General features: G+C 31.3%; 1 protein-coding gene across 8 annotated transcripts in view; it reads left to right on the top strand.

Moving 5' to 3' along the window:
- LOC144845388 (talin-1-like) overlaps positions 1–15,215 on the top strand; it is an 80,573-nt gene that overhangs the window by 39,644 nt on the left and 25,714 nt on the right. For 5 of the 8 annotated variants that reach the window (XM_078702727.1, XM_078702701.1, XM_078702709.1 and 2 more), the window contains 18 exons: positions 671–871; positions 1,419–1,558; positions 2,034–2,217; positions 2,850–2,972; positions 3,278–3,421; positions 3,813–3,974; positions 4,283–4,423; positions 5,519–5,700; positions 6,768–6,788; positions 8,635–8,767; positions 9,276–9,377; positions 9,826–9,996; positions 10,618–10,764; positions 11,078–11,176; positions 11,558–11,674; positions 12,248–12,394; positions 12,925–13,094; positions 13,192–13,375. In XM_078702727.1, coding sequence (XP_078558853.1) covers positions 671–871; positions 1,419–1,558; positions 2,034–2,217; positions 2,850–2,972; positions 3,278–3,421; positions 3,813–3,974; positions 4,283–4,423; positions 5,519–5,700; positions 6,768–6,788; positions 8,635–8,767; positions 9,276–9,377; positions 9,826–9,996; positions 10,618–10,764; positions 11,078–11,176; positions 11,558–11,674; positions 12,248–12,394; positions 12,925–13,094; positions 13,192–13,375 — 2,568 coding nt within the window. The remainder of the gene's footprint in view (positions 1–670; positions 872–1,418; positions 1,559–2,033; positions 2,218–2,849; positions 2,973–3,277; positions 3,422–3,812; positions 3,975–4,282; positions 4,424–5,518; positions 5,701–6,767; positions 6,789–8,634; positions 8,768–9,275; positions 9,378–9,825; positions 9,997–10,617; positions 10,765–11,077; positions 11,177–11,557; positions 11,675–12,247; positions 12,395–12,924; positions 13,095–13,191; positions 13,376–15,215) is intronic. The other 3 variants (XM_078702745.1, XM_078702736.1, XM_078702693.1) reach the window with 1 other exon arrangement.

Raw genomic sequence — 15,215 nt, 5'->3', positions numbered from 1 at the left:
TTTTTAGTATATTTCTCGATGTCTCTATCGAAGGACGAAAATTTTTTTTAAATGCCCCTTATAACCTAGTATCTCTCTCCTGGAATTCTCATTCATAAATTCTCTCATCTCCATTTACTCCTCTAAAAAACCAATGTCCCATTTTAGCCATTTCTTGGAAGATGTTGATTTACTGTTGTGTTTCCTGCACTGTATTTCAGGCTGTTTTTGTTTTGTAACTTCACAGGTGTTAGCTTAGCTAAATGTACTATTTTTGTTTATAATCGTATCAGATGTAGACATATCACTTGTTTTTTATGATTTATAGCAATAATAGCACTAACCCAAAACTTTGTCTTCAATCAACCGGACGACTGATACACAGTCACAGTTTGAGATGGTGAACCTTTTAACTACAGCCCTCTATTTATTAAGCCATGTTAGAACAACAATTAATTGCGAAAAATGTGATTTTAGACAAATTTCTTTGTGATGGCCATTTTCTCTATCAGTTTATAGGTCATTGCAATTGAAAACACCAAGCATGGTCTGTTCTGTATTACCATGTTTTGCTGATACCAAACATTCACTATCTCTCATCCATTAGACAGGTATAACTGGTAATAAGAATGTATTAATACCGAGTAATTACTGGAATGATTTGATAAATTGTCTCTTCTCTTCTATTTAGTATCCTGACACACCCAACAGGAGCTACCCAGAACACCAGGCTGCCTTAAGCAAAGCTGCACAAGGACTCAATGTGTCTTCTAGCAAACTAGTGACAGCAACTCGTGGTTCTCCAACTCAACTCTCAACTGCTTCCATTGAATTCACACACGATTTCAGAGATATGATGGATGCTGGCATGGGAATGGCTCGTGCCGCACCAGTAAGTTTGACAATCAGTGTTTGATAATATTTCATCTCTGTCAGATTCACATTGATAGAATGATCTTCTAAAATAATTTATTGTTTATATTGAATATGTTGCAGTAGAATCCATATAGGTGTGTCCCCTAAATAGGGGTGTCTCCTGAATAGGTGTATCCCCTGAATAGGTGTGTCCCCTGTATGGGTGTATCCCAAAGATGCTGTATCCTTTCTCTTTCTGAAAACATTATTAAAATAGAAGTGTCCCTTTAATAGGGGTATCCCCTGAATATTATTAATGTGTGACATTTAGACCATTCCCCAATTGTCTTGTTTTGGGAGAGTATAAACTGTATTGTTTAATTTCTTTTTTTTCTTTTTTTTTTTTATTTTATTGAACACATATTTAAATTTTAAAAAATAGCTTAAAATAATAACACTTTCTTATTAATAATAATATACAATATACATTTCTCTTAAGAACAAAATATAAATAATTTCATAATGTAATAAATATAAATCTATTTTTTCTCTTAAAAACAAAATCTGTTTAATTTCTTATTAAGAGCAAAGAAGCGCAGTCTAAGATGGTGACCAGCTTAAAGACCATCTCAGTATCATCTAGTAAGCTACTGTTGTCTGTTAAATCAATGTCGATTGATCCTGGTGCAGCCAATGCTAAGAACCAACTAGCAGCTGCTGCCAAGTAAGTAAACATACTGCATACTGATAAGGAAATTATAGATAGACTGTCAGTTTAGAATTTGTAACTTAACAATATTAAATAGGTCTATATAAAACCAGTATTGTTTAGCCAGGAAAATGTTCAACTTCAACTTATGGTGCCTCACCTAGGCCTAGATTTGGCAAGAAAAACAGCCGTCTATGTTTTATTGATTTTGCCTAGACGTAGCCAATCAAAATAAAAGGCTTGTCTACCCTTTATATTAGATTATAATTTAAGCTACATAGGCCTAGACTAGAATTTAACATTTAACTAAATCTTCAACTTTATGTTTTTCCAATACATTAAAATATAATATTAGATTAATTAATATTGAACTTATGAATAGTATGATCACTAATATTGTATACTAAGATAAAGAAATAACAGCATGTGTTACATTATTACACTTTTTTATTTGGAGAGTTGACTATAATATTACAAATTCATTTTATAGGGCTGTTACAGAAGCTATTAATGATTTGATAAACACGTTCATGCAGGCCGCTCCAGGTCAACAAGAGTGTGATAACGCATTACGTAAGATAGCAACAGTTAAAAGCATTATGGATGATGTCAGTGGCCCAATAAATGATGCATCATACTTTGAATGTTTGGATACCGTAATTGCTAAGTCGAAGGTATTGTTTCACATTATGTATACTGGACTCCCATTAAAAGTAAATCCATTTAAAGGCCTTTTTTGTAGCCTGATTAAACCAATGAGCTGCTGTAAATTAGCTAAAAGACTCAAATGTTATTGCAGTTTAAAATGTGATTCTTCATTTGATGCGTCAGTCACGCACTACGGCTATGTTACAAGCGTGTAGATCAAGAACCCTAGATAATTATTCATTTCATGATCATTTTTATAAAAAAAAATGTGTTTGGATTTTTGTGTTCTTATCTAAAATTTTGATTATTTTTAATTTTCTATACTAAATAATATTTGAACTACGATGGCCATTTTGACTTCTCATCCTTACGGTTGGAATCACTTTGTGTCTATATAGTTGACGATCTAGTAGTTATAGTATATCTATGGAACGAACACATACTGTGCCTATACCACCTATGTTTATGTTTTATAATTTTCTTGAAAGTGGTACCATTTTTGCTTGGCCTTCTTTTAAGAAATTTGGATATAGCTTACCATTCTTTACTGTTCTATAAAATTGTTTAGAATTGAGATCTACAACAACAATGTCCTGTTGTTGAAAACAGACAGTGTGTGTTTGTTTTTTTAAATAAGTATCTTATTTCTTAATTTCAGGCTCTTGGTGGAAGTATGGCAGGTATCACCAGAAACGCTAAGGATGGACAATTAGAAGAATTTGGTAAGAGTGTTCAAAGTGCTGGAGATGCTGTTTGTGGATTGGCAGAAGCCGCAGCCCAGGTAATCATAACCACCATTCTGGCCTTCTAATGACTAAAATTATTTTCATTCTTTAATGAATAAAAATTCCTTAACTAAAAAAAATGTAATGTTGTGATTATTTTTTAATTATGGCAATAAATGTTATAGCAGTATTAAAAAAGCTTCCAATTTGATTATTTAACTGTACTAGAGAGAAATTAAAAGCTCCCTATCTCAAACGATGTGGGGTTTGGTCATGCTGTCTAGGAGGATATTATAGAGTAAAAATGTTAGTAACTATTATAATATTAAACTGTATCAATTTGGTTTTTTTTATAAACTAGTCAGCATATCTGGTTGGTATATCAGATCCTTCAAGTGTTGCTGGACGTCCTGGTCTTGTTGATCAAACTCAATTCTCACGAGCCTATGAGGCCATCCAAGGAGCCTGTAACAGTCTGCTCAACCCAACAAGTAATCAACAACAGGTCAGTGGCCTCTGAATGAACAAATAATTGAACTTATTTTACTTCATTATATATTAATTTTATATATTAATTATTATAATATACAAATAATGAATGTTTATGAGTTGAAATATCGAGGCAGAGTCGAGTTAAAAAATAGAGCAGTCAATTTCATCAAATGAAACATTCAATGAATACAAAACATTTATAATTATTTTTATAACATACCTACTTTTACCATCTATTTTTGATGAATCAAGGTCAATGTAAACATTAAAGATTACTGTTACATTATTTTAGTAATTCTCTACTAAAAATCATTCATTATGTATGTAACATATAGAAGTTATATTTTGTTTTTGATCATAACTGTGTGAGATTAGCGTGTTAATTGTTTACGTTGTTGTGTCAGGTGTTGTCTGCCGCAACTGAGGTCGCCAAACACACATCTGCACTCTGTAACATTTGTCGTCTGGCATCGTCCAAGACTAGCAATCCAGTTGCCAAGAAACATTTCGTCCAGTCAGCAAAAGATGTTGCTAATAATACTGCCAACTTAGTCAAGAGTATTAAGGTGAGTTAGTTCTTAACTATTCAATGATGACACTTATTGCATTAGACAATTGGTTTCTGGTTAAATGTATCTAATTTTTTATTTTATTTATTTTTTCACAAAATGATTTTATTCATCTTTATTTTCATGTTTGGGCGGTCAATACATCTTTTCCCTATAGTGGTAAATACTATAAAGATGTTGGATTGAAGATAAGATGAAGATATTCTTGTAATAACACCATGTTTTACCTCAATAAATAGATTTTTCTCATCTTTTTGTTGGTTTGCAACAAATTATTCTTTTTAAAAACTTGTTTTGTTTTCTAGGCCCTAGATGGGAACTTTAGTGAAGATAACAGGCAGAAGTGCGTTGCCAGTACTAAGCCATTACTGGAAGCTGTTGATGGATTGGTCACATTTGCTTCATCACCAGAGTTTGCTAGTGTTCCAGCAGAAATTACTCCTCAGGTACTAAAAATGGATTTTTGTTTATAAATCCTTTAAATAGTTTTTGAAGACATTATTCATTTGTATACAAGACTTCATAAAGTGAAATTTCACAATGATAAGGAATTTGATGAACATGTAAAAAGTTATTTATTTATGTTAACAATATTTTACAAGGGTGATCCATCCAGCCGAAGCTGATCATTAGGGGCCCTCACAAAAATACAAGTTGACAAAACATTCAAATACAACAATTAATGATTGTATAAAATTTATAAAAATTAACAAAAGAAAATTATTAAAAAAATAATTAGAATAAAAAATAATATCAATTGATTGCAAGTCCATCTTTTTATTTATTTTTTTTTCAAGATCAAGAGCCATTCAAAAGCTATTTAAAGAATTTAGAAAATATAAATTTATTTTATTTAAAACATGACATAAGAACTTTTAAAAGTTGTAGTAGATGCTGAAATGTGTGGTTGTGATAGACAGCCATAATCTGACCATTTTAATGTCAATGAATTAGATACAAATTTATCCAGGCTTCTGCAAAATGTCATATCTCATTTATCTCTCCAACAATATAGATATGCAAGTTTTTGTTATGAACTGTTATACTTCTACTAGCACACTTTCTCACAGTATTAATAATCTATACCTGTATAGTACAATGCCTTTAATATGCCACAATAATGCACTATGGTCTATTATGTGCATACATCATATAAAACAGTATTATTTCCCTATTTACTTTAATGATGCTTTAGGTTTGTGACTATTGTTTGAATCTCAAAGCTCCTGCTATTACAAATGTACATATGAATGGTATAAAAGACATTTAGGACCTAAAAAAAAGTATTTTGGGAAAGCTCTCAGTTTTCAGAGAGTCTGGTATTTGGAGATTCAAAAGTATATCTCATTTTTATCATTTCAATATCATTTATTTCACTTTATAATGCAAAATATAAAAAGAACAAAACAAAATCAAAATGTAGAGCAATGAGGTATATTTCCTAATTGTTAAAAAAAATAGGCTAATTTTATTTTTAAAAGTAAATATATTTTTTCTCACAAAGTTGCCTATTGTATTATTGGAATCTTTTTGTTAACTAGGCTAGAGAAGCAATGGAGCCAATCATCACTGCAGGAAAGATGATGATAGCAAGCTCAAGCGCTTTGATTCAAACTGCCAAGCCATTGGCTGCAAATCCAAAAGATCCGCCCACTTGGCAGCTTCTGGCCAATCATTCAAAGAATGTCTCAGATTCTATCAAGAAACTTGTTGCTTCCATCAGGTATGTTTATTTATTTTAGATAGTTTTGATTCTCAGAAAATTGCTTATTCATCATAATTAATATTATTAAGGAGACACCTTCGGAACCCAAAACTCTATTTGTTTCATGGGGAAAGTGTCACCTTTATAGGCGTGTCCTGAATGTTTCTAACTGTACTATATTTTAAAGATGTATTGTCCCTTGAAACACAAAAAAATGAAGGTCAAAATATTCTAAATTTAAATTGGCCATATCAAAGTAATATTAAAGTTATTCACTTTAAGTCGAAAATTTGAGTCAAAAACAACAATTTTACGTAATTAAAAGCTAAATTAATTAATTACATTTCGTCTGGAAAATCGTCGCGAGCGAAAGTAAACAAAGATTTCAAACCACGAGTATACATTATGCATGATGCTAATTAGGATTGTTTACAACTCTTCACGGTTGAGAAGGTGTTTTCACACAGATCGCGAGGAAGTTTTATGAGTATGCATACAGAGTAGCCAAATAAGCGCGTTGCATTATGAGGTATGTTTTGATTGAAAACTTTGACTGGAAGTCAAAGTTATTTTTTGAACCAAAAAACGTCTGTATTTCAGTTAAATGATTTTTTTTTTCGACTAATTTTTGGTGAAAGTTAATAACTATTATGATACTTCAAAATGACCCACTTTTTTTCGAAATCTTTTATTTTTTATTTTTTTGGAATTTGACAAAGGGACAATACATCTTTAAAATAAGAGAAATTTATTTGGTAATTTTCAGTGTTGATGTTCTGACACGTTTTTTGATTTATTAAATTTGATGTACAAATAATATTAGGTAGATTTCAAGGTATATTCATGTTTATTAATATTCGTAAGTAATATTAATATATTAACTTGTTCAAGCAAAGTACTGTAATACAATCATCATAATTTGTTAAAGTTTATTTTGGAGTATAGTCATGTCCTTAACAATCAGTAGAAACTATAACATTCCACATTTCATAAAAAAGTATAAAATTTCATCAAAATAGATTTTTTTTTTCCATATTAAGTACGAAGATTTAATTTTTGTTGTTTGTTTAATGTTGCTTTTTTAGAGGTTCCACACAGTATTCTTCGTAAGCATAGTTATTTAAGCAATTTGATGCTTTAACATTTTCAGTTATTGGTTTTCTTTTATTTTAAACTTTCTACATTATGATTTTTTGGTTGACTACAATGGGTATGTTTAGATGCTGCTTTCCAATTAATTTAATTGACATTCAATTGGTATTAGAAACTAAAACCAATTATAATATTTAACCAGGGAGTTGTAATTACAACTCCCTGATTTAACTACAATCTTATATATTTATTTAAATATAATACTTGTTCTATGCTTCATAATAAATGTTTAGGCCTACAAATAATTATTTTAGTACACTAATTAAAGATAACTTAAATATGCATAATGATAACATAATCATTATGTAATTCTACAACCATTTTAGCAGTGGTCTTGTTTTCTATACTTTATACCGATGTTGCCCTCACGCTTAATGAAACAGAGCAATTACGCCACCAACATTTATGATTAAGCCCAGTTCATGAGATAATAAAATAATGCAACGCTATCTGCCCAGCTAAATAATTGTAACAAGCTAATATTGAAACTGTTACTTGGCCAGAACAAAGGTATAATATGAACCATTTGCGACATGTATTATGTTTGTTGTTGACACTGCCGACAGTAATATTAAAAGATACAGTAAAATATATTATACACAATTCACCATATAAACAAATCACAAACTTGTTCTGATGCTTTGTGACAACACTACATATCAACCTCTTATTTATCTCAATCTTTATTTTTCATCTCATTTGCATAACACCACTGTTTGTGGTCTTTTATAGTGGGTAACTGTAAATTGTTTTCCTGTGGTAATTATTTTCCTCCCCTCGCTTGTATATTACCTTGTGCATCTAAACATTTGAGACATATCGATAAGATAAATTTCTTAGTAGACCTAGCAGGTTTCTTACAAAATTAGAATCCATGCAATTAATTATAACCAATGTAAACATTCCTCAAGTCAACATATATTTATGAATCAAATTCTTTAATTCTAATGAGTTCATGACCTATTCCTATACCCTAATTTAAGTTATATTATCCTTTCCATTGGGTCTCATTGAAGATATAGAATTGTTTATAAAAATATTTAATATGATATAGACTTTATAAGCTGTATGTAAAACCATTATGTTGAATGGGTATCTTCTTTCTTTATACATTGCTATAAATAGGTTTATTATACTTATACGAAAGAATTTGTAATCATTAGATCTTTCTTTTAGTATCATTTTTGTATATCACATAATTGGTGAACTAAGTGGTTTTTGTATTATGTTTGGTTTAATCAAATGATCACCAGCTCCCATTCTTTTTGAAACATTGTTAAGGTCAATTAAAAGTAAAAGATTTCGGAATAAAATTGTTAACACCATCTTCATTACCACCACTATCTTCTTCACCATCTTCACTGTCATTTTTATTATCCTTCATTGTTATCTGTTTTCTCCTCCCTCCACATTCATTGTCATCCATCATTTTTGTTATCCTACATTGTAATCAGCATCATCATTATTGATATTCCCAAATTATTTCATAATATTTTCTTATCAGCATTGTATCCATCAGAACAGCATTAGGCTTTCTTATTCAAACATGGCATGTGTGGTCAATTGATAAATCGATGTAACAGTAATAATGCTGAGTTTATGCAAATCGCTTGCTTTTCTATTGACTATGAAACCGCTAAATATGAACATTTTTTTAGGGTACTAAGTGTTACATTTTAAGAGGACATACACTACTTGGGTGTGGCTTTTTCTTTTTTTCAATTTCAAATCCATTTGTTCAATAATATCTAATATCAGTATGCATACAGTGATCAGTTCAATTTTTTTTACGGTTTTCAGGGATCGTGCTCCAGGTCAACATGAATGTGATCAGGCAATAGAACGAATTAACCAGGATATCCGTGAACTAGATCAGGCTTCACTGGCTGCCATCAGTCAAAGCTTGGCACCAGTTGATGATAATAATTTACAGGTAAGTTCTCGATTCCACTGTAGATCTACCTTTGGGATGACCATTATTCTTGTGTTACAGGGTTTTTCTTTTTGAGACATGCGAGTGTGATCACGTGTTAACAGTATACACCTGAATGTGTTGAGTAAGAATTTGTAACACACCTGAAAAGGCCTGATGTTGATGGATATGTACTACAAAACATATCACATATCATCGACATCGCATGTCTAAAATGTATGACTATTTTTGCTATTAAAAGGTGATTATTGATCATTGATATTTTGCTGGCTGCTCAGGGAAATTCATCTGTCTGACTATCATTTCTATCGTAGTTCTATCGTAATCATAGTTTTATTGGAAGTGGTATTGGACAGTTTTTCCGATCTCAGAGTCACCTACGTCGGTTTTAACTGTAATTCGTATCAGTTAAACTGTGTTCAGGATTAACAGTAGTGCATGTTGTTGGAATGTAGAAAGAATCCCTCTTGCATAGTTTTTCTAATTGTTGTCTTTGATCTGTACTCAGGGCTACACTGAACAAATGGCTAACAGTGCTGACTTTATAAAAGATAGTATTAGTAAGGTTGCTGAAGCTGGCAAAGGTCAAGCTGAAAAATTGGGTCATGAGGTATGTACAAATTTTAATGAAAATTAGTGTGATAAACAAAATTGCCTTTTACTTTTACAAACAATTTTGATAAGTTATAATACAATATCTCATTCATTCATCGGGTATCCTTCAGTCATAAATGACTATGGGAAATTTGGAGAGTGATTGCATTTAACAAAGAAGTCCAATCATTAGGAAACTCCGCTCTACATTAATAGTAGAACCTGTAGAAAGAGATACAATACTATATGCTTAGTTTTTGGGTCATTATATTATATTGATGGACAAAATAAACTTTATTGAAGTTAAAATTATATATATTTACTGATTGAATTGAATCCTGCTAAGTTATCATGATAGAAAACACATGGATTTTATTTTGTTAGTATCTTTAAAATCTCATTAAACCGATTGAGGTGACATGAGTTTGTCAATTATTTTACTTTATACTTTTCTTTGTTTACAGGTACTGACAATGGCTAATTACTTTGACCCACTTACTCAAAACTCAATAGGAGCAGCTTCCAAATGCGTTAATTCTCAACAACAGATGGCGCTATTAGATCAGACAAAGACCGTAGCTGAATGTGCTCTACAACTTTTGTATGCTGCCAGAGAAGGTGGTGGAAATCCAAAGGTATTTTATCATTTTAAATTATTATTCCACATTTTACTGGACTAAACTATTATTAGAATTACAGAATATTATCTAGGTCAGAGGTTACATTTATCTAACATGAACTAGCTTGATAGATAAAGTGTTAAAACTTAAATATCTCGACTTCAACAAAAAGATTAATAAATGCCAGTCTGTGAACCATGTGGTAGAATTAGTTCATCTTACACAAGATATCCCAAAGTCATTTTTACTAGACATTGTTTTTCGAATCTGCACATTAAATACCATAAATTACAATAAAACACAATAGATTTAGGACAACCCAATTAATCCTTATTCAGAAAAAATTGTTTTATATTGGGGTCTTAAAGTATGTGAATATTTTAAGATGGAGATAAAACATTACTATAACTTGCTGACTGAGGTTCATTTATTTTAATCCAAGTTTAATACAAAGAGACTACAAATACCAGAATCTTATAAAAATCAACATTACAAATTGTGATCATTCTCACGAACTGAGATCAAATTCAAGATTGTATTTTTCAATCATGACTCTTCATTATTTTTAATTTATCTTTTAATAAAACATAATTTTTGTATCAATTGGTGAGTGCAATGATGTTTGTTGATTTGCAGGCTAGACACACTCATAGTGCCATTGAAGAGTCCGCAGAAGGAATGAAGGAAGCAGTTGATGATCTTAACAACACTCTGGAGGATGCTGCCAGTCAATTTGGCATGGTGGCTGGAATGATGGAAACTATTTCTAAAGCTATCATTGTTGTAAGTTTCAATATTTCTCAATTGGTAAAAAAAAATAAATATGGGATCAAAAATTATATTATTATAATCAGTATATATATTTTTATGCAGTGAGTCGTATATTTAAATTGAACCATTGTACAAAAAGTACCCAAGTGTACAAAGCAAATTTCACTCCGTTTTTTTAAATGGCTATGTCTACATGTTTGATAGGTCTTGTGTCTGTGAACCTCTTGATGTCATGATTTAATATCAGACCAAGGATTGCAACAATGTTGCACACATCAAATAGCACACTCACTTATTTTAATTATAAATGTTTGTTTTTATCTAGACTGATGATAATATAACAGAGATGGATGGTGATTTTGTTGATTATCAAACTAGTATGGTAAAAAGCTGTAAAGCAATCATCAAAACTGCTCAGGACATGGTAAAAAATGTTTACTTAACTGTAATTAAATTCAGTATATTAATGTAACCCTCTAAATATAGTGGACCGGTCCATGAGGTCATATGTAGGTCAACAAAAAGGTATAAGATATAAAAAAACATACATATAATGATAGTAAAGCATATAAAAAAAATGAACAATTTACTATATGATCGTAGTACAATTGTTTTAGAATTTCGAAATCTGTACAATTCCATGTTTTGGTAACATTAACCAAAATTTCAACAGAAGACACATTGCAGATTTTGACAAAGTTTAAGAAATAAAAGAGTTCATCAATCAAATATTATTATATACATCCTTTATTTTTCAGTTTGAGTCAAAATAAAAATGATATAATATTTATTTTCTTTTGTATAGGTTGGTAAATCCAACAGTGATGTAGGCGAATTAGGCACTTTAGCTAATTCACTATCTCATGAATATGCAAATTTGGCTCATGAGTCTTGTGGTGCTCGTTCTAATGCATCTCCAGAGGTTTGTGAAGTAGCATTATTTATATGTAATCATTTAATTTTGCAAATATACTATTTTAAGTATACTTTGTATAGTGGACCCTTATTAAGGAGACACCTTGGGACACAGCAACATGTTCGTTTAATAGGAGTGTCCCCTAAATAGTGTTCAAAGATGTACTGTATTGCCTGTCGTTTGGTCTACAAGAAATTTGGTATCCCTGAATATTGGTGTCCCATTAGGATGGGTTATTAATGCCCAGACCAACAGCTCTGACAACATATTGCAATTTTAATTGAAGGCATTCAATTTCATTAGGCCTAGATAAACAACTAGACCACGGATTAGCCAATATCTATTTGTATTTTTCAAGTTAGTTTGTCATAAAGTTCTCCAGTCTGTAGAACCCATATACAGGGGACACCTTCCGAATCTAACAGAATGTCGCCATAGAGGTTGGCTAGAATATTTGTTTTACAGAAATGATTCCCTTCTAAATTGTTTAATTTCTGTAATTCGTAATGCTTATCATCCACAAGAATTAGTGTTATATTGAAGACATATTTTTAAAAAATGTATTTCAAATTTGATTAGGTTGGACAAAGAATTAAATCCAGTGTTCAAGATCTTGGACGGGCTTCCGTGGATCTAGTCAAGAATGGTGGAATGGTCCAAGGAAACCCTACCGATTCACTTGCCAAACGAGAGTTAGTAGACAGTGCCAGGAGTGTCTCAGAAAAGGTACTTTAAAAATACTTTATATTAAACTTGGGTATAGCCTAACAATACAGATATAAAGGGTTCTACGTTATTGTTTATATATTGTATGTTGTAAATATGTTGTATGTATTTTTTTTTAAAGAAGACCCTGGATGTCAGTTATCCCACTGGAATAAATTTGAAGGGTTACCCTCTTTAAAGATATTTGGGAAAAAAAACGTCCATACCTACAATAAGCACACAACAAGCACATAACATCTTAAAGGTGGTTGGCCTTAAGACCATACTGTACTCAAATCAATAGCACACTGTCCAAACATTTAAATGTATTCTTCGCAATACATTATAGTTAATATTACCCATTGTGTGCTATAGTTTAAAATATAATGTTAAAGATCTAGATTACTTTTTTTCATTTTGAACTTTGTGTGAATTAAAAATTAGTGACTTAGTCACTCATAATCTGAGCAACTTTTGGTATTTCCTATTTCCTGTCTAACACAATAATTATTTTGTGATTTCATAAAAATAATTTGTACATACCTTCATAGGCAAACACTGTAATGGCAGCACTTACTGCTGGTTCCCGTGGAACCCAGGCTTGTATCAATGCGTACAGTACTGTGTCTGGTATTATTGGTGATCTGGACACCACCATTATGTTTGCCACAGCTGGCACCCTCAATGCTGAGCCAGACGGCACTACATTTGCTGATCACAGGTTGGATTTTAATATATTAAATATATTATAGTAAATCAATATGGACGGTAAGTCCAATGCAATTACAATTTACAACTGAATATTTGTATTATAACAGGGAGAGTATTTTGAAGACGGCGAAAGCTTTGGTGGAAGATACAAAGACTCTGGTATCTGGAGCTGCCTCAAGTCAGGAAGAACTCGCTGATGCTGCTCAGTCGGCAGTACTAACTATAACAAGACTAGCTGATGTCGTCAAACTAGGAGCTGCTACTCTAGGGGGCGCTGATGTAGAAGGACAGGTAAATTTATTTGTAATTGTCTTTTCGTATACGTTTAAATTTTAAATAAATTGTATAAGTTGATGTTTTGTTATATCAATGAGTAATTTTGGTTTTATTACATACATGTGCCTAAAAAATGTAATTCAATGGAACAGTATAGATGAACAAATACATGAATAAGAGGTCAAAATATTGAATAAATATGGCTTTCCCGCTTTTCTGGAGTTGTTTTATATTTTTATCTAAAATCATACATTAAGTGTTTTAATGTTTAATGGATCTTATGGACACCACAAACAAATGCCAAAATATACATGATTAAAGTGTTGTTGATGATGCAATATCTATAAATTTTTCTTTTGATAGAGCCAACTGTAATGGCTGGCGATTGGCTAGTGGTTATGTCATTTATACGTCACAGCCAATCGCCGGGCCTAGACAATATAAGACCAAAGAAATACAAAATAAGAAAACACAATTATAAATATTTTATTTGGGCTCTGTCCACATTGATTAAAACTGTAGGTCTTAATTGTTTCTAGAAAAGAAGTTTCATATCAAACTGATTTTGAGTAACATATCATTTTACTTTATAGAAATTCTCCACTCAGTTGTTATACTTAAAATGTTGTCAACAAACGGTATATTTCTTAACATTTTTAAATTTTAACTGATTCTTACAGAAAAATGTAAGGAAAGGTGCTAATTTAGATTAAATTTATAGTATTTTAATGCTGACATTTTTATTTATTTTATTGTAGAAAAATTTTAGACAATATTATCACCAAACACTTACAACTCCACAAAAAAATTAAGGTTTATTCATTTTCCACCTGATCTTTGTTTGACAGATCACTATTTATGCAGTTCAGCGATTTTTTGAAATTTATGCAGACCTAGGATTTATGTAGCAAAATGTGTGCGAGTTTAAAATCAAAGGTGTCAACATCTGGGTTCAAATCCCAATTTACATCAGAGTTGATCAAAACATCTTCCTTATTATTTTGTTTTTCTGTTATTAAATGTTTATATCAATGTTATTAGACACAGATTGAATGTTTATGTGAAACAATAAATGCATGAATATCATATATCATGTCATGCTATATCATGTTTTAACCTTTACAAACATACTGTAACCATGGATTAAAGAATAGAAGGATATGCATCGACGGTGACATCAAACGATTTTACAACGCGCTTGCCTATACTAAAGCACTGCTGCCAATCAAACAAACACGCTCATTGAACTCCGTGTCTCTAACCGCGGCCCTCTGTAAAACGCTGCGAATCAACTGTTACATTTTTTGAGACCAAAACATAACCATGTAGAAATCGTATGCGCAGTCTGAATGTTCTATTGACATGTCTGCGTCGATGATTAATTGACAACAAAAATATATTGCTGAATAATTCTGTTTTAGTTTCATCACAATCGGACTACGAAAAGTTCACTTTCTTACGACTGGTAATTTTAAGTAGTTGGTAATATTAATAAAATATGCAATTTTTATATTTGAATTATCATTATTTGCCTGCCATCTTCTGTCATTAAAAATTGCGTTAATCTATAGAATATTAAATTATGCATTTGACCATGTATGTTGTTAGCGTGGCCGGTGTTCACCCATACAACAATCGTGTTTTTAATATATGGCTAAGCAGTGGTTTCTTCATAAATCTCCTTAATTATCGATGTGATTATATTTAAATTGTAGTGCCTGGTGATTGGCTAGTGGTTATGTCATCCACATCACATCCAATCACCGGGTCTAATTGAATGAAAACAGCGATCCCTGATCCGGGATTGGCTGGCTATGTATAGTTGCGATTCGTTACCTAGCGGTCGTTTTGAAAA

Source organism: Antedon bifida, chromosome 1 (assembly GCF_963402885.1).
Source record: "Antedon bifida chromosome 1, ecAntBifi1.1, whole genome shotgun sequence".
Lineage (NCBI taxonomy): Eukaryota > Metazoa > Echinodermata > Crinoidea > Comatulida > Antedonidae > Antedon > Antedon bifida.
This window is presented reverse-complemented; position numbering and strand designations above follow the sequence as displayed.